Genomic DNA, 19,351 nt, shown 5'->3' with positions numbered 1-19,351 from the left:
CAAACCAGTTCAACATTTACGGATTGGAACTGGCAAATAAACCTTATAATTTAAATTGCTTGGAAATCATTTTTAGGTCTCGCCTGAGCCAGCGCATACGCTGCACTGTGAGACATTTAGTAAGTGGGGTTTTGAACGTGTTACCACACGCTTTTGCTGGCCTAGCGCTTGCGGTTACGCACGCGTGCACACGTGCAACCGCCAGCTTTCGGGCACCATCTGGAGCGCGATCACTTTCATTTCTGCTGCGCGTGCACCACTCATGTGGGTTTTTTTTTTTGAGGCGCGCACACGGATCTCATTTCCGCTCCTGACTCCCTTCCTTTCCCTCTCCTCCCCAGACCGGTCTCCGCCACATCTTTTGCGAGAAAAACTTGAATAAAGCTCTAATGACATAGGGAAAGTGCACGGCCAGTTAGCGTCATTTTGGAGCTGTGTAGGGACTAATCAAGGCAAACTTGTACACCCGTTTTCCTATTTTTTGTTTAATTATTGATCTAGATTACAGTTCATGTTCGATTAAATACGAATGCTGGTTTAGATACATGCTTAATTAAATGCAGAAAAAATCATAGGCATTGGCTGTTTGCAAATGGCGGGTTGGTTTGAGCGACACGCCTTCCAGAAATTGAATTGTATTAAAGTTAAACCGTCTCTGAAATAACACAGCCAGATCGCCGCTCAGGATTTCATTATGCAAATCCCGCAGACGGCCAGGGTACAAGTTAGGCTGCAATAATCTGCTGTTTGCATTTCTTTGGCTGAGAAACAACTGCGACTATGTAGCAAGCAGGCTGCAGTTTCCTCTCTCTCACTCTATCCATCCTTCTATCCACACTCTCTCACTCTAGCCATCCCTCCCTCCCTCCCTCCCTCCAAGTGGCAGCCGGAGCCTGATAGCACTGCTTGTCCTTTAAAAAAAAAAGCATTGGCATGGCCAATAGATCTCGCCTTTGGGGCCTTATAAGTGTTTAACTGTTGCATGGTTAATGTTGTTGCACAAAGGATATTGTGCTGCATAACTAAATACTTACAAGGTCCCAAAAGCGAGACCTATTGCCTATGCCAATGCTTGTTTCTTATGTGACAGAATTAAATACTCCTGCACAAAACTGAAAGATTTGGGTAATGGAAGAGCATGCAGGATTATGAGCCAGCTCTTAAGGGAAGGGTAAAATGCACTGTTGCCGCATTAATGAGAGAAGACATGAGCATGTGATTTCTATAAGTTGGCAAAGAAGTGTGTATCCATCTGTGCTACTGACCAAACACAAAACGATCAAATAAAGTTGACAAGTGCAACATACATCCATTGGTCTATGCACTCTCTCAGACACACAACAATATGTGGAAGCTGAAATGGTGCTAAGCTATGGGTGGTACGCAGATCACTCGCGTTATTTAATCTACTATAATGTTTCATGTATACGAAGAACCAAGGCCATATAATGGATGCACATGCCTTCCATGTTGCTTCTGCCTGCGCCCACGCTCCAACCACATGCACCAAAAACTAATGACAAAGCATTAACCTTTTATGTAAAACAGGAGAAATAAAGAAATGTTGTTTAAGTGGTTGAATTGAACATTGTGAAAGCAGAAAACGAGTATTCGGTGTGGATGCCGGGTTTGATTTTAGGCAAACCTCTTTCTTGCGTTTCATTTCCTGGACTATAATGTTACTCCAAATCTATAAGAATCTAGGCCACATTATGTGCACATGGAAAATGACTCACGTGGATACTGCCTACCACCCACGCTCTGACCTCAGCAACCACAAATTAAAGAAAGAGTATTAATCTTCGATGTAATACAGGAAAAAATAAAGTGATGCCCATCGAGTGGCAGAATTACACAACATGAAAGCACATCAATCTCGGATTTCCTACTAGATAAAATTGTGTGATCCTAGGCAATTGTTTGTATTTACAGACTGTAATGCTGTTCCGTGTACAATACGAATCTTGGCCACATATAGGGTGTTCACAATAACAGACTTGCTTCTTACATCATTAATAGCATTGTTGTAAGGGCCAGTTTGGACCTGAATGTTTTTAAGTTCACACTAAATTCAAGTTATCAATTTTAGTAAAGGCGTACCAATGCAGTGCTATAATCTAAAATAATACGGTGAAACATTTATGCACTTTAACTAAATACACTTTATTTTAATTTTGAAGCTACTATGCATATTTTGTTGCGTACATTACTTCAAGCTTCCATGGCTCAGCTCGAACACAGGCTCTCCCAGTCAACCTGTAAGCGTGTCTACTTCTAAAGAAACTAGCAACAGAAAGCAATGCTGGTGCCTGGGTGATTGTAATGGTGCCTTTGGGCGCAGTCTTTGGAAACGGAAACATTTCCTTGGAATTGATCCGCATGCCAAGCAGATGCTGCTTCACAGGGGCAACTTTGTCTTTTAGCAGTGGTAGGGGTGAATTCTAGTTTGGGTAAGAGTACTTACCAATAGCTGAAACGAAGGCCTCCAATCACAGTCTGATTTATTTCTGTCGATGTGCAGCGTATGGTCCAGAACCAATGAAAGGCATGGTGCAGAGGGGCTAAGGTAGGTGTAGGGGCTCAGGACTAAAAAGGCCAACACAAAAAGCCCAACATTCTGGCTGCTCACCTTTATAAATGGTTGCTGACCTCCTCTATAATCTGACCAATTCCTTCATCTAAGAGAAGGGTTCTATTGACCATCCACCTGCAATTTAACAATTGAACAAGAAGTTCCACAAGCAGAGTCACAGCTAAATTGTGGGAGATGTGCCTGACAAGTGCTTAACCTCTGACTCCCTCCAAAATGGTGTTGTAAAAAAAAAAAAAAAACAATCTCATTTTGAGAAGTGTTGAAATGTTGACCATCCGGCTTCCTGGTGTGCTGCTTTCTGGGAGAATTGCAGGGTAGGCATGTTTTCCAAGTAAGATGCAAATGGCCAAGAGACCCAGAAGCAAGCCACTTACTGAGAACCAGGACAGAGGCTAAAACAGAGATCCTACACCAAATGTCCTCAACTTGTGATAGCGGGAAGGCCCAAAACTGCATTGTATCCCAGATGACTCCAACAAAAGGGAGGCTCTGCAAAGGAAGCGGTGCGACTTCAACATGTTAATAGTGAGCCTCAACTCTGTTAGGAGGTTTGCTGAAGTCTGCAGGTGGTCCACAACTGACCGCTGTCAACAGTCAGTTGTACAGGTAGGTGAAACGGATTTCCATCCACAACATCTGATGGTGTGGTGCAACCACCACCATCACTTTCGTTAACACCCGAGAGGCACTGCTGAGACCAAAGGTACATTGAAAGTGTACCGGGACAATTCTTAACTACAAGTAGAGTCTGTGAGAGTGAGGGTGGGGGCATGAAAGTAGGTGTCCTGAAGATCCAAAGCCACCATCCAGTCTCTTTGATCCAAGGCAGACAGAACCTGTACCAACAGAAGTATCTGCAATTAGTCCTTCCACAAGTAGGATTTCAGAGGGAAGAGATCTAAAAGGGGTGGCGACCTCTGTCCTTCAGCACGAGTCATTATTTCAAGGGATGAGACCCTCTCTACGGCTACTTTGGCAAAAAGAGCCAGAGCTTCTTGGAGGAAGATGGATTGGTGCCCCTAAGAAAGACACTAATGTGGGAGGAAGATACGGAAGGTGTAAAAGCAATGGTATAGCCTAGTTAAATGATCTGGCAGATCCACTTATCAGATGTTCTATTATGCCAGCCTAGAAAGAAAAGTCTGTTATTGCCTCCTACAGGATGGTTGTGTGAAACTAAAGCCTCTTGGAACCAGATGCCACAGGGTATTTGGAAGTGTGTTTATTTTGGTGGCCTGGATGTTCTCTCTACTTGATCACCATCTGACCCTGAAAAGACTGGGACGCCTGATGCAGGAGGCCTTCGCGTTGCTCGTGTGGCAACCCTCTGAAGCAGCCTCACAAGGGACAAAACTGTGGACGGTATTGTCTCGCAGGAGTAGAAAGGGCTATGGTATGCAACATGTCCCATCATTCCTTAAAGCATTCCAACGTTGAGTGAGCCTTCTCGCCAAAAAGGAGAGATCCATTGAATGACATATCCATCAAAGAGGCTTACAACTCACTAGAGGCCGTGGATCTCATCCAAGTGTGCCACCGAAGCACAACACTAGTGTCTACTGCTTAGCCCAAGCAGTCTGTAATTTCCAGGCAAAAAGTGGATGATGTATTTTGTGGCATCCTGACCATCCTGGATGGTATGAGACAGATTTGCCCGAAATTCCACAGGGCTGCCGGCAGGATCTTGCCAACCATGTCCCATAAAGCCTGGGTTTATCTCCCCAGCAAACAGCAGGCAGTTACTGATGGGTGTGCTTTACTGGCCAAGGAAAACATCAATTTCCCGAATACATTGATTTGTTTAGACTCCGTTTGGGGTGTCATAGAGAAAGAACTTGGGTTCAGCCTACCAGTGAGCACCTGACACAAACTTTCTGATGTAGGGTGCTGCATCAAGAAATCAGGGCTTGTGGTGCTAGGTAACCTGCCTGTTCATCAGTGGACAAGAACAAAGGTAAGATCAGGTGCCCCAAAGTGTGTAAGTTAGGGCTTTATTGAATGGAGATAAGGGCCCAGAGGAATTCTCTCCAGGTAGCAAAACTGTCAATACGTTAGTTTGGACTTTCATAGATGTCATTTGCAAATCCATTACCTCTGCTGCTCATCTCATTACCATGGCAAAGGATGCACTTTCTTCCATTGATGGTATAGGGCACAGTTTTTCAAACTGTTTTGCTCGGAGTCCCCCAAGCAATATGTTTTGATTCCAGCCCTCCCTCCCCCCCCCCCCCTATAAACTTTATGGCTTTATGACTTAGTGGGTGGGAATTATTACGTCATTTTCTGGGCTACTTTTTTTTTTAGCTCCTAATCCATTCTAAACATGAAATATCTAAAAGAAAAAAATCACCAATCATAAGTTAAGTTGTCAGTCCCCTCAAACTTCTAGGCCCCAATGCAATTGCTGCACTAATATTACCACTGGCTGCGAGTAGCAGGCCATTTCCATCGCCTCTTTTACAGCTTATCCACCATGCCGGAACCAGCACTTAAATCTGGAAACAGAAGTAGTTCTTTTCTGAAAAAAACGGAACTTCCACAGCTTTCCAAGGGTTGTTAGCATTTTATCAGCACGGATGACCTCAGGCCTAATGCTAGTAATGAAAATAAGCCACCATGCCTCTTTTGAAAAGTGAAACGGTTATAAATGTGATGCAATGGACCACGCACCCTTCTGGGCTAAAGTGCCACGGCGCCTGCTTTACTAATGAGAATTTGGCCTTTTAATGGATTTATAAAAAGGTTTGCATTGTGCTCAGTCTGCTTATCTATTACTAAAATGTATTCTTTGGAAGCACTTGATTTAGCTAAAACACTAAATCATTTTGTGGGAGCCTATCATACTCAAATACTGGATTTATGATTGTATGCTTCTGTGGCCGCAATGTTTTCTGCATATGCCATACAGTCAGTCATCTGAAGCATAATCTGCATATTTAAACAAATAAATAATTGTTTGTAGCTCAAATGGAACACAAGTTACTAAAACCATGGCAACATGTGTGCTTGCACAGTGGAAAAGCCGACATTAAGGTTGACTGGTCATCTTTCTTTCAATTACATATTGATGTGTTTGGGTGTTTAACTGGTGCTAATCCGGTAAAATCTTTGCACAGGCAGTGCTACGTGTAAAAATAAAAAAAATTAAAAAAAATATCACAAAATGTACCACATTGGTCACATAATTTGCCTTTTCTCGCTTTTAATTCAGTCAAACCCCGCTGCATAGTTTGATCCTCTGCTGCCACATAATTCCAGTAGCTCTGCTTATACTGATCATAATACAATTTCAAATAATGACATGCAATTACAGTACTTGCTGTTACCTGTTGGTACTTCTTAGCAATATATAATATACAGATTTCACTCTTTCAAACTGCACCAACTAGGATTAAATTATGTGACTATATGGTCTCAGAGACATTTGGAGTGATTGCATTAACCAACTGAGATTATTATGTAAAAGATTCTCTCCCGCCATTACTTTAAATTGCATTTATTTTTCACATACACATGTGCGCATTATTTTATATGCCGTTGTCTATAGGTGAAAAAATACAACAAAATACTTCGGACTATTTTGTTCATTTTAGCCGTCTCTTTGGCCCCACCATCAGAGTTCAGGCTTACAAATGCCATGCTTTTTTATGCAGTTTAAACGCTGAATGTAAATGAAGATATCCTGTACAGCAGACAAAAAAAAAAAAAAAAAAAAAGTCTGCCTTCCAGGCCATCTTCATTTACAAGTACTTGGAGGCATTTGGACTTCCCTAGGAACACGGCCACGGCCCTAATGGAGGCGAGCCCCACGGTTTGAAGATCTCTGGCCTAAAGCAAAAACATAACCCAGTGCCCGTGGTAATGTCCAACTCACTGGCCTCCTGCAAATTCAAGTACAAATGGCAATCATAGAATGGGGGGTAAAATAATCTCTCATCTCCCCCATCATCTCCAAAGACTGGCTGGTTAACTCTGATTAGAGTTGGACCAAAAAGTTGCTGGAGTGCTGGTAGTCCGGCTCCAAGGCAAAGGAATGGTTCTGCCTGAAGTGGAAGGGATGGAGACTATCGGTACAACTTCAGGACACTACCTCAGTCATGTGCTGAGACAGCTCAGAGTCAGATATTACTATTGGGGCAGACTCTCTACAGTGCTGGCGGAATCAGAGCTGGTGTCCATGTCAAAGGAACCAGTGTGGATTTTGGTACCATGTTGGAAGCCTGTTCCAATGTAATAGGGGAATCTAGGAGGCACAGCCTGCTCCAACAACAGACATACCAGGGGTAAGATTGGAGGCCTCTGTGGATCTTTGGGGCAAAATGACACGCCAGATGGGGCTGGAAGAGTGCCAAAGATTTGTAACATAGCTTCTTTAAAGGCCTAAATCTGTTGCAACGTCACTGATGACAGCGAACACTAAGGGTGCTTCGGTATCAGCTTCTTGGTGGGGGGCTGGAAATGATACAGAGAGAAACCACGACGTCCACTCAACTTCAGGCTGAAGGTGGCAGGACTGTGCAAATACGGTTTGTCACTGTTTTGCTTCCACTCGGACTTACCAGAAGACTTGGGCTGGGACATGCACCTGTCGCGTTAATAGGCCTGCGACTTCAAGTGGGACTTCTGTGACTTCTTTTGGTGTTTGTGACATACAGCTTTGCTTTACGTTCCCAAAAAGCATTTGGATGCTTAAAGGCATACTCCTTGCAGGACTTAAAGTTGTGAGCCAGACGCAAACACCAGAGGATCTGTCAGATATGTTTGCACACAGTCCCAACAAGGCTTAGCACCTGTCGTTTTAAGAGGGGATATAGTTCCCTTGTACACTGGGAAAAGGAGAATTTTTTAAAAACTCAACTAACGAGGAACAAGTTGCGAGCAAGTTTCGGGCTGCGTACAAAGGCATTGAAAGAGAGGAACTGACACTGATGTGTAAGGGGTAGCTCACGGCTACATGGTCCCTTTTTGGACAAATTGAAGTCAATGCAAAGCTGCACGGCACCACCTGCCGACATACTGGAGTAATGCTGATTAAATCTTCTTCTAGATCCTTTTTGATGACTACGGATAGTCTAAAGGTGAGGAATTTGCAGTTAGAAGGATCCATCAGAAACATAGTTGCGGACAAGATACATAAGTGGAGGACCCATGGGGTGGAATTGGACCACAGATGATTTGATGTTGGTATGACGCCATCATCCCTCCAAATACATCAAACAATGATTTCCCCACATAAAGTTCACATCATCTAAGTACTTAAAACTTTATTTAAAAAATCTGAAATATGTTTGTTTCCGCCATGTACAGCAACATTCTTGAAAGATGTTATGAATATCCTATCTCCTACACTGAATAACGTTCGGCCCAACCCCCACCGGAGAATTGCCCATATATCAAACCCTTCTCGTCACAAAGCAGCCCTCCATGAGGGTAGTAAGACATTTTTCTGCTTTCTTTAAGGATATGCTTAAACTTGTATTACCTTGGCAAAGTCACGCGATGCCTCTCTTGCTCTGGCGTCAGCATCATCACTCCATGGCAGATTTTCATTCTAAAACAAGGGAAATAAATACATGTTAAAGTCATAATTCATATGTTCTCAGAGGGGGTATGAATTAGGTCCTCAAGATAGAAAAGAGGATAAACATAACGACTCTCAAAAAGATAAGAGAAAAAACATTTGTCATTCGTGTCAACATGAAATGAGAAACTGGATTACTTATTGAAATAATGCTAAAAGAATGGACGAAGTAGGCAAATCAAGTAGCTTGTACATTGTCACTACATACATGGAGGATAATTCCTGCAATTTGATGGCATATATACTTCTGCAAACCATGAAAACTGGCCCACGCAGCCAACAAGTTCCATCATGCCAAAAATGTAAATATTGCAGTACGACGATCTACATATCTTGTTACCATGACCTTCTTCAGGGCACTGGATACAAAAATTCTAGCTCACCACTCCCCATTTCAGACAACCAATTCTCTTACAGCAAACGGTAAGATTAGAAAAGGGCTATATTTTGTACAGTAGCAGATTGATGTCTCAATCTAACTGCCATGCAGCAGTACAGTTAAGAGGATCGAGTATGCTAGGTAGTACAATAATTAGCTAAAACTAGTGAGAAGTTTTACTTCACCCTTGGAATGTTGGGCAGTGACACCAGGTGTTGGGGTGGAGGGGTGTTTCACTTCTCCATTGTAAATGCAAGCTATTGCATAAGTGATCACTGAGAACGTATCACAAAGCTGGACATGCGAGTGACAATCTCATCATGACTTACGCTACAAATGGATAGTGAAAATTTTAATGAAATGGTTGAAAATAAGGATGAATGGGTATCTGCCCTGGTCCAATAGCACAAGACTGACAGCTAACATGATTCTCCGCTTTTATTTTTTCTAGGTGAAATGACTGGTTATTTCACTACGTACTGCTTTCCATCCCTGGACATTACAGACACCTCTGAATAGGGAACATTAGGGTAAAGACTAGGTTTCAATCAATTGGGGAATTGTAAGCGTGCTACTCACCCATGAGGGTCTCGAGGCGCTGAGGGGGTGTCTGCAGATCTGTTTAGACGAAGAGCCAGGTCTGGAGGGTCTTCCTGAAGGTGTTCAGGGAGGGGGCGCGTCTGATGTCTGCCGGTAGCTCGTTCCAGGTTTTGGCTGCAATGTGAGAGAAGGATCTTCCGCCTGCTCTGGCTCTGTGGATGCGCGGGGTTCCGGCCAGTGCAAGGTTGGAAGATCAGAGGTTTCTTTTGGGTACGTGGATGTGGATTCTGTCGTTGAGGTATTGGGGTCCATTGTTGTGTAGGCGCGAGTAAGGATTTTGAAAGCGACTCTTTTCTCCACAGGGAGCCAGTGGAGACTTCGTAGGTGGTGACTGATGTGTTCGTGGGTTGCCGAGGACGAGTCTGGCGGCGGTGTTCTATATTGTCTGGAGTTTGCGGAGTAGGGACTTGTTGATGCCAGTGTAGAGTGCGTTTCCATAGTCCAGTCTGCTGGTAATGAGTGCATGGGTGACTGTCTTTGTTGACTCGGGGGGGGGGGGGGGGGTCCACTTTAAGATCTTGGAGGATGGGGAGGGTGTTGAAGCAGCTGGAGGTGACGGCGTTGACCTGTCGGTTCATGGTGAGTGATGAATCAAGTACGATGCCGAGGTTCATGGCGTGGACTGAGAGGGTAGGTGGGCTTCCGAGGGCGGTCGGCCACCAGGTGCTGTCCCATGCAGAAGGGGTGGTACCGAGGACGTCTGTCTTCTCGGCGTTGAGTTTCAGGCAGCTGTTGGTCATCCAGACTGCGACGTCTTGCATTCCTTTCTGGAAGTTTAGTTTGGCAGTGGTGCGGTCTTTGGTGAGGGAGAGGAGGAGCCGGGTGTCGTCGGCGTAGGTTAAGATGTTGAGGCCGTGTTGTCGGATGATGGCTGCAATGGGGGCCATTTAGATGTTGAAGATGGTGGGGCTCAGGTATGAACCCTGTGGGACTCCGCAGGTGATTTTCGTGGGGTCGGAGAGGAAGGGTGGAGTCTGATCCTTAGACTTCTTCCTGTGATGAATGATCGGATCCAGTCCAGGGCTGTTCCTTGTATGCCTGCGTCATGTAGTCTAGCGACTAGTGTGCGGTGGGAGAGCGTGTCGAAGGCCACTGATAGGTCGAGTAGGATGAGGGCTGCGGAGTGGCCTTGGTCCAGGAGGGTGCAGATGTCATCTGTGGCAGCGAGTAAGGCGGTCTCTGTGCTGTGGTTGCATCGGAATCCGGATTTGGACGTCCGAGGACAGCATTCTCTTCAATGAACCAGGTCAGTTTCCAGTTGACTGTTTTCTCTACAACTTTGGCTGCGAAGGGGAGGAGCGAGATGGGCCGATAGTTCTTGAGGTCGGTGTGTCAGCTGTGAGCTTCTTGATCAGAGGTCTGACTTCTGCGTGCTTCCAGTCTGGGAAGGTGCCTGTTTTGAAGGTGGTTTTGATGGTGTGTTGTAGTTTCGGGTGCTATGGCAGCCGCAGCTTGGTGGTAGATGTGAGGGGGCAGGGGTCGGTGCCCCCCTTCCCCCAAGTGGATGCTTTTCATGGTCGAGGCGGTGTCTTCGGCCGTAATCTGTGTCCACTTGGAGATGGTGGGCTAGCTGGTGTTTCTGGGGAGCGGGGGCAGTCTGTGGCGCCTGGTGGATGGTCGATGAAGCTGTCGTAGAGGTTTTTGATCTTGAGGTGGAAATAGGTTCCAAGCTTGTTGCAGGGTTAGGATCAGTCCTGAGGAATGCCTTATTTTTACCTATGCAACTATGGAAAAGTAACTAAAACACTAACTTTATCTACCATATAAAGTGTTTTTGTATTTTAAGGGCTCAAACAAAAAAAAAAAAAAAGTACCCACAACAACCGGAAGGATTGGCAGGAGTACTAATATCTATCCCATCCTTGCATATACTTAATATGCTATTCAACCCCCTGCCCTCAGCCTCTTTATGAGCTTCCATAGTAGCCTGCAACTACCAACAGTACAGTTGTAGCAAGGAGGAATCAGGTGATGAAGCATGTCGCTGGTGGTAGGTGAGGTTTTCCATCCTTTTTAAGGAATACCAGCACAGGGGCAACAGGATAAATATCCTGACGAAAGTGCTCTGAAACGACGCATTTCTAAAATCTAAGCACCAATTATTAATCTCTTTGCTTAGGTACTCCGCCAACTGGAAGACGTACAAGGCTAAATCAGAACAAAAATGTACTGCTTGTTCCACTTTGAGAACACTGCAGCAAAAGCTTATCAGCCAAATCCAAAGGATTCATCACTGCGTACACAAAAACTGCACTTAAAAAAATACAACTGTTGGCCCAAATCTGGCCGGCAGAGACACCACTGGCTGATATAAACTAAAATGATGTCGACACTAGACAGTGGCTACAAGCTTTGGAACCTTAGGAAAAAGACACTGAGATTGAAGATAGAAGCAGAAGAGACAACCTACGGATTTTGGCATACTACAAGGAGAGGATGAAATTCCCCAATGCTTTCATTCTTAAAATTTTTAAACTGGATTTGACACCGCCAACTAAATTTTAGAGGGTCTATAGAGTGCATTTGGTGATTCATCCAAAACTAGTGATAAATAATGAGAATGTTCCCTGATATTCGACATACAAAGAAAATATTTCTAAAATATTATTACATCAGTACGGTTGGATCATCTTTTACTGCTAAACAAAGAAATCAAATAAATTAAGTGAGAAGCAAGCAGGCTAGGTGACATGAGGTAGGAATGAAGTAGCCCATCAGCTGAGAAATTCGGTCATAGAGAAAAGTTTACCTTGAAAGATCAGGAAAACATCATTCCGCAGAAAGAGACTATGTTCTTTAGAGTGGATAGTTGTGCCTAGATCAAGCAGTGCCTTTACAAAGGGTGTCTTAAAGACCCAAAATGTGAATCAGAGGAGTATTTTAAAAAATATGGTTGAGGAGTTTTCAAAAATCGTTCTCTGGTGAGATGCAGGAATTAATAAATGATTTAATGAAAACTGTACAGCTACACAAGACTGTTCACTGTAACCAAGAATTATAATTTACATTTATTATTGATATGCAACTATTAACTCCAACAACAACAATACTGCTGCTTTTAAATTAGGTTTCCCGATGTTAGATACAGCATGCATGAATATGGTAGACTTATCAAGCTATATAGTCTAATTAATATATTTAAGCACGCTGCTCAAAGGCAGACTAGTTTCAAACACATCTGTATTACCAAAAGTCATCCTATTTTCATAAGATTTTTTTTTGTGTTATTCTTTATTAGCCATTTTAGAATAACATAACATCGCAGGACTGTCAGCATTGGCCACACAAATACAATGGCCATATAAATATTACAACGGAAAAAATTGTGTGGTACTTGCCTCTTGAAGATTAAAGAGAGTATACAGGAAGAAGGTGGATGGACGGGGTGGAAAGAAAGTGGGAGAGGAAAGAGTGTTATTTCCTAAGATTTTATTGGAATGCTGTAGAGTGTAGGTCAAGAAAATATTCTTGGCACAGTTGGATTGTGGCTTGAAAGAGAAGATGCAACCTCCTATTAGAGCCAAGGTACCTACAATTCTAATAAGATCATTTACACTTAGGCCTGGTTTAGTTCCTTAAGCTCCAAACAATGCATGTTTTTTTACAAAACTAGTTCACTAAAAGTAAAATACAAAGTGTTTTGCTTAGAATTAAAATAAAGGGGGCAATAGTCAAAATGCTTTTTGTATACCTGCTACCAGTACTCTAATTTAGCAACATATCTTACTTTCACAATAACATACACAAAACTTACACTCCAACATAAATCGATTCAAGGCACTCCTAGTTCCAAATGAATAGTAGTCTAGAGTCAGAAGGAACTACAATGCCAAAATAATGATTGTTAGGGCTGTACATACACATTCTTATTATATGACATTAGTACATCTTTGGGGTGGGCAGAAACCCAATTTGACAAATTCATTTTTCTCAAATTACACTAAATGTATTTTGCTGGATAAATTCAAGGGGAAGGTATGCAAAGATATCAGTGGCATCGCTAGGGGAGTCAGATGGTGCCTGTGTCCCTGCTTCATTTGCCCAGACCTACCCTTCCCCACCACACCGGTCTGATTTGCTGGGACGAAACATTAAAACATATATATACAGCTCCTTGCCATACAATATGTCCAAATACCTTTCACTGCTAAGCAACGAATGATAGTTTGAAGAAATATATATAGCCAATATTTGGTTAAAATGTTTAATTCCGACTTTGTGCCCGTGTAAGTTTATATATAGATGCGACACAAGCAGAAGTGCATACAAAGGCAATTTTAAACATTTTATGTAAACATAAGCAAGCGTTTACACATATATGTGCAGACTATTTAGAACAGTCCTCTGTAAGTGGCCAGTTTGAGCTGCACCCATCCCCTAAATATCACTTTTAGTGCCGTCACAGGATATACCAGATACCAACGGAATAAGTCTTTCGCCCCTCGCACACAGTTTTAACGGTTTCTGCAAGACATTTTCTACTGGCGTTTGTCTCAAGGGGGCAAACATTTTGCTAAAAAGATTTACCACCCATAATAAAAAGATGTCCTGAAATTAGTAGGCCCATGTTCCAACCAAAGCCATCGTGCGCGTGCAAAATCAAGTACGGCGATGGTTAAGGCAGCATTAGGAAGCTGCCGGTACACACTGGAGAGAGAAGAATGTGCATGTTAGAAATATCGGAAACGGATACGACTGAACCGGAAACAATAAAAACTAGGCGAGCACAAGAAGAATCTCCCCAATTATTAGAACATGAAAAAGAAGTGCAAAATGGAACGTTCACATTTGGAATTCTGTTCGTTTAACAGCCCTGCTCATCCATATAAATGTATTGTGCTTGTCCTTGAAAGGGCGAGATGCAAACCCTCAGCGCGTCCATATGAAACAAACAAAAGTTCTCTAGTACAAACATTTGCCGAGGCCGGCAAGTGCAGGAGCCCGGGCGATAAACCTTCGAAGCTTGTGTGCCTGTGCTGGAGCAAACTTATCTTTTGTGATGTCCTTAATGGGTGCATGTTCTTCGTGCATCTAAGCACGCTTTCTAGCCATACCTGCATTTACCGATTACATCAACCCGGGTAATTCTTTTTCGTGTCTACTATGTCCAGGCAGACATGCGGCCAGTCTGGCACAAGTCGGGGTTTCGAAAAACAGACAATGAATGGCCCCGGTCGGTCGTAGAGCACATTCCAATGACTTCAGGGATCATTAAACGCCTATAGAAAAATGTGACAGCGCTGATCTCAGACGGTGGATTTTATGAGCATTCTTCCTGCCTTTGTTGGGTTGGATCCACGTTTAGTCATAAAATGAATCCTAAATAAAACAGGGGGGAAAAACGAAACTATAATATTTACGGCCAGTCTGCTCCGGTTGTAAAATTAAGTATAACAGTACGAAATCAGTTTAAGCAAAATAAAGTCCCCTGCTAAAATCTGCTCGTTTGAGGGATTTCAGGCAATCAGTCGCATGTCTAGTTCGAATATGTTAACGAAAGCCGGATTACAAAGTATGTTCGAAACAACCTTGAGAAATCAAAATGTCCGGGGGCTCGGGGGCTCCCGGGCTCCGAGACATAGCACGCTTCGGAAGCTCTCTGCTCAATGCCCTGCCAGGCAGGCTAGCAGCTACTGTGTGATGAGTTAATTGCCAGCTGTCTGGGAGATTACCGCCTTAAGAAAAACAGCTCTTTGGTGTTTAATGTGTCTTGTTTGAAGGGCAGGGGAGGCGGGGGAGTTTGAAGGGGGTGCGTTTCTTAAATCAGCATTTAAGGCAACGTTTATTTCTAAGCGACTATGGGAGTTCGGGAAGAAAGACAGACTGTTTCAAACGCCCCAACCGCAGACTCTGGGAAACTCAGACGAGCAGTACATTCGGATCTAGAACCGGGTGAAGAGCCTGGCTAGACAGGAAATGCCCACCCCTTCACCCAGAAACAGCCCACGTGGAGCACAGATTAAAAAGGAATTAAGACCGACTGTTTCAAACTCCCTAACGCGAGACTCTGGGAGGATCGGACAAGCAACACATATCCTGCTGATCTAGAACCGGGTGAACAGCCTGGCTAGACAGGAAATGCCCACCCCATCACCCAGAAACACAGCTCACGAGGCGCCCAGATTAACCTGCAGTACTGTCCATAAGGAGGGGGTTTTAGAAATCACCTAAAAACACACGGCTTTGGTGGCAGGATGAAAAGCATAAGCATGTTTACAAAATGAATAAAAGATTTGGATTTCTAGGAAATACAATAATACATTCATAAACATTTTGCAAGAATTGGGAAACAACCCTCTAAAATTAAAAAAGATCAGTGCAATCAAATAGTGTCACCTCTCCTGCAAAATTTCGACTCCCTCTGGAAACAAACACCAACACCAATGTGAACACCCACGCACCCAAAGCATCCAACATAACCCTCCGTTAACACCTAACAGGTTGAGGTATTCTTAAAGCTCAAAAAGCTCACCACGCAGACGTAGCACATTTTTTGATGGTGTGTAAAACTGCTGTTGGCTAAAGCTACTCGATCACAAGCGATTCTGTATTTTTTCGGAGGGCAATCTGCACCAGATTCCTCTGTACGCACTTCGGAATTGTAGATACTATGCTAATAACATGTGATCCCATATCCAAAGGGTGGCAAACAGTTCAGATCATGTTCACTATTGCCTCGTTGGTTTGTGGCAGGTTAGATTTGTAGAAAAACAACCAGGCTAAAACTCCTTAGACACTCAATGTGTTCACTTGTAATAACGTAACATGCAAAAACTGAAGTTCACACCAGGATCTGTAATTGCCAACTCAACTAAACACTTTATTGAAACAAACTTTTAAACAGCATTGAAAAAAAAAAATGGCATTTTGTGGAAATAATGAAAAAATGGGATACACCGATGAAGAATTAATCACAGCTGCAGCACGGTCCTCCACAGCAACAACCAGCTACTCCATGCCACGAGGTCCAGATTCAGCTTCAGCCACAACACAGAAACAGCACTCATCACCACCACAGACAATATCTGCATGAGCCTCCACAGAGTAGATGCAGCCCTCGTTCGCCTAGACCACTCTGCAGCATTTGTCGCAGTCTCCCGCATCATCCTCATCAAGCACCCGTATGAGATTGGCATCCCAGGACTCACTCTCTGCTGGATTTGCTCCTTCTAAAGCAGTGGTCTTCAAACTGGGGGGCCAAAAGTGATCCCAGGGGGGGCGCCAGGCTCTGACCAAAAGAAGCATTATGCAGATAACAGTGCTTTGTTTTAAGCAATCAGGTATTTAGCGTCATTTTTAAAACGCCAACAGAAATTACCTGCAATGTTTAAATATGTTTTGTTTTCAAGTAAGTCGAGACATATTTAAACATTGCAATCTTAATAGAATATTTGTGAAGAGGGGGGGCCCGATGAATTTTATTTTTTCACTGGGGGGGGCACGGCATTAAAAAGTTTGAAAACCACTGTTCTAAAGGATAGAGAACACAAACGGTCAGCCTGACACCTTACTCCTCTGAAGCCCGCTAACTCGTCTGTGGAAGGTCTCAAGGTTCATCGCTCTACCCCACCCTCTTCAACACATACATGATCCATTTGCACACGCAACATTCTCTCTTGTGCAACTCATACTGTTCCGCTTGGATAAGCCACCACAAACACAAGAAATAAATTCACCCTTTGCAGAACCCTAGTCGCTAACTAGATGAAAGCAATCTGTCTCAAGCTCATCAAAACAGGAGTAGTGATCTTCAGCAATAACACCCCATCACGAGACTCCAAATGCTGGCCAGCCAAACTCAAACCCATGCACAGCACCCATGTCAGGAACCTCTAAATAAATCAACAGCAAACTGGAGATGACCCGCACAAGTAAACGTTGTCACTGCATCCTGCTACCACACCCTAAAGATGCTGGGAAAGATCTTAAAACGGCTCTCAGGTAACACTAGAAAAACTGTCACTCATGACCTAGTCTAAATGCAACAAATGATGGACGGAATGCTGAAGGATTCAAACATTCTCCCCGGGTCAAGAGATCTAGGTTAAATCCATTGTTTTTTTGCCCACTACGCCACCCCAGTTTGGACCCAGCCATAAGCAAATCAGTCTTGACCCAGTGCCTCATGGGAACAGTCCAGACTGAACTGCCAAGCCAGGTCCTCCCTGGACCGGAAACAAGCATCCTGGGACTGGTTTCGGGGTATGTCACCCTTCGTTAGCCAGGCTAGCTTCAATCCAGTGGCTAAGTGAGCAAGGAACCCACGTCTGGACATACCCATTCCACTTAGGGCGAAAAGTGTAACTGCAACAAATGATGGACTGAATGCTGAATGATTCAAACATTCTCCCACAGTCGAGATTGGGAGCAAAAAATGATGGATTTAGGCCCAGATCTCTGTACTGGGGTGAACTTATGACATTGTTCTGCATTCTGTCCATCAATTTTTGTTTTTGCACTCATGACCTAGTCACCAACAAGTTGGACTACAGAAACTCCCTCTACACCAGGATCACCAAGCAACTCACTAGAAGACTACAAACCATCCAGAACTCGGCAGCCAGTCTCATCCTCAATATCCTACATTGAACGCACATCGCACCTTAGGAACCTCCAATGGCTCTCAATACACAAATGTGCCCATTTCAAACTCCTCACTAACAAATTCAAAGCACTACACAACTTGGCCACAAACACCTGAACAGTAGCATCTCCTTCAACCAACAACCCAGAAACCACTGTCCTGAAGGACTTAACTTGCACACATACACAGAAGCAGATAAGGGGCACAGGTGTTCTCTTACATCGCTCTAAAGCAGTAGTCATCAAACTGTGGGGCACGGCCCCCCCCCCCTTGGGGGGGGGGGGGGGGGGTGAGTCATTTGGGGGGGCGGGTTGAGTCATCTGAAGCAGGGGGGGGGGGTAGGGAGGGAGTCAGTCCACACTCCGCCAGTCACTAGTGGTCTTCATTACGTCATTTTGTAGCCCGTTTGTCATTGTGCATTTTTGCCATGATTTTTAAAGGCAGATGTGCTTGTACTGAGAATGGCTTGGACTTGAGTAATGATGAGCAAGAGCAGCCTCAAACTGTAGCAAACAGGGATATTGAAGATTGTGCACTTTACAATTCTTTTTTTCAACTGTCTAGATGGGAGTCAGAAGATGGAGGTTGGTTGTGGTTTGAAAAAAGATACCCCAGTGGTAGTTTGCAGAAGTGTTTTGGATGGGTATTTGAATAGGAGTTTTAGATTGGGTTTTAGCAGGTTTGGAAGTGCTATGAAAAGGGGTTCTGAATGATGTCTTACAAAGTGGGGTCTGGATGGGGCTTGGTAAAGGAGGTCTGAATTGTGCTTTCTAGAATGGGGCCGGAGTACTGCTTTTACAGGTGGGATCTGTGTGGTGCTTTTCAGAGAAAGCAGAGGTAGGCTTTGTAGAGGGGTCCATATTGGTCTTTCTAGAGGGTGTCTTGATGGGAACCCTAGAGAATGAGTCTGGTTGCCCTGTCAAGTAACCCACATCAGTGGTTAGACTAAAGAATTAGTTAGTGACCTTCCATTGCAGATGTTGAACAGTTTCTAGAACTTTAATGCTTCTCGTTACTTTAATTGTGCAATTTTTGAGATCTAGGCCCTTCCATGCACTTCACGGCTTGTTTTTGCTCATGGGAAAGTCTTACTCCAAGTGTTGCACATGTGGTCGTTGAATAGAACTCCTAAGCACACAAACCATGGATATGTGACACAAGCTTTTGGAAAACTTGGCAGCTATAGTCTTGGATGAAAATTTTGACGGCTTTCATGATAGGACGTTGTAAGTACAGCTCATCAGGATGGTGCTTTGCAGGAAAGATCTGTCTGGGGCTTTGGTAAGAGGACCAATGGGGCTTTTGCCCAGTGGAATTCCCAACTGACGATTTAGTTAACCTTCTTACCCTTGTCTCAGTCTGCCCTTTCATATATGTTTGAGGGGTGGTCCGAGCCCCAAGCATGTTGCTCGGGGGGCGCTTGGCCTAAAGTTTGAAGACCACTGCTCTAATGCATAAAACTGCCTCCCGCTCCACATAAGAGCCTCCTCCTCTCTTCTTGAATTCCGTAATAAGCTGAAGAGCTGACTTTTCAATTAACCAACCTGCCATAGGATGCCGAGGCCCACATCTGCTCAGAAGCAGGATACCCTGCAGGTGATAGTACACTTCACA

The 19,351-nt window shown here is 43.9% G+C and overlaps 1 protein-coding gene across 2 annotated transcripts in view; it reads right to left on the bottom strand.

Annotated features, from left to right (window-relative positions):
• ARID3B (AT-rich interaction domain 3B) overlaps positions 1 to 19,351 on the bottom strand; it is a 455,909-nt gene that overhangs the window by 300,417 nt on the left and 136,141 nt on the right. For both annotated transcript variants that reach the window (XM_085643782.1, XM_085643783.1), the window contains exon 3: positions 8,076 to 8,144. In XM_085643782.1, coding sequence (XP_085499908.1) covers positions 8,076 to 8,144 — 69 coding nt within the window. The remainder of the gene's footprint in view (positions 1 to 8,075; positions 8,145 to 19,351) is intronic.

The sequence above is a fragment of the Triturus cristatus genome, chromosome 3_1 (assembly GCF_964204655.1).
Source record: "Triturus cristatus chromosome 3_1, aTriCri1.1, whole genome shotgun sequence".
Taxonomy (NCBI): Eukaryota; Metazoa; Chordata; class Amphibia; order Caudata; family Salamandridae; genus Triturus; species Triturus cristatus.
The sequence above is the reverse complement of the archived record's forward strand: the minus strand, read 5'-3'. Positions and strand labels throughout refer to the sequence as shown.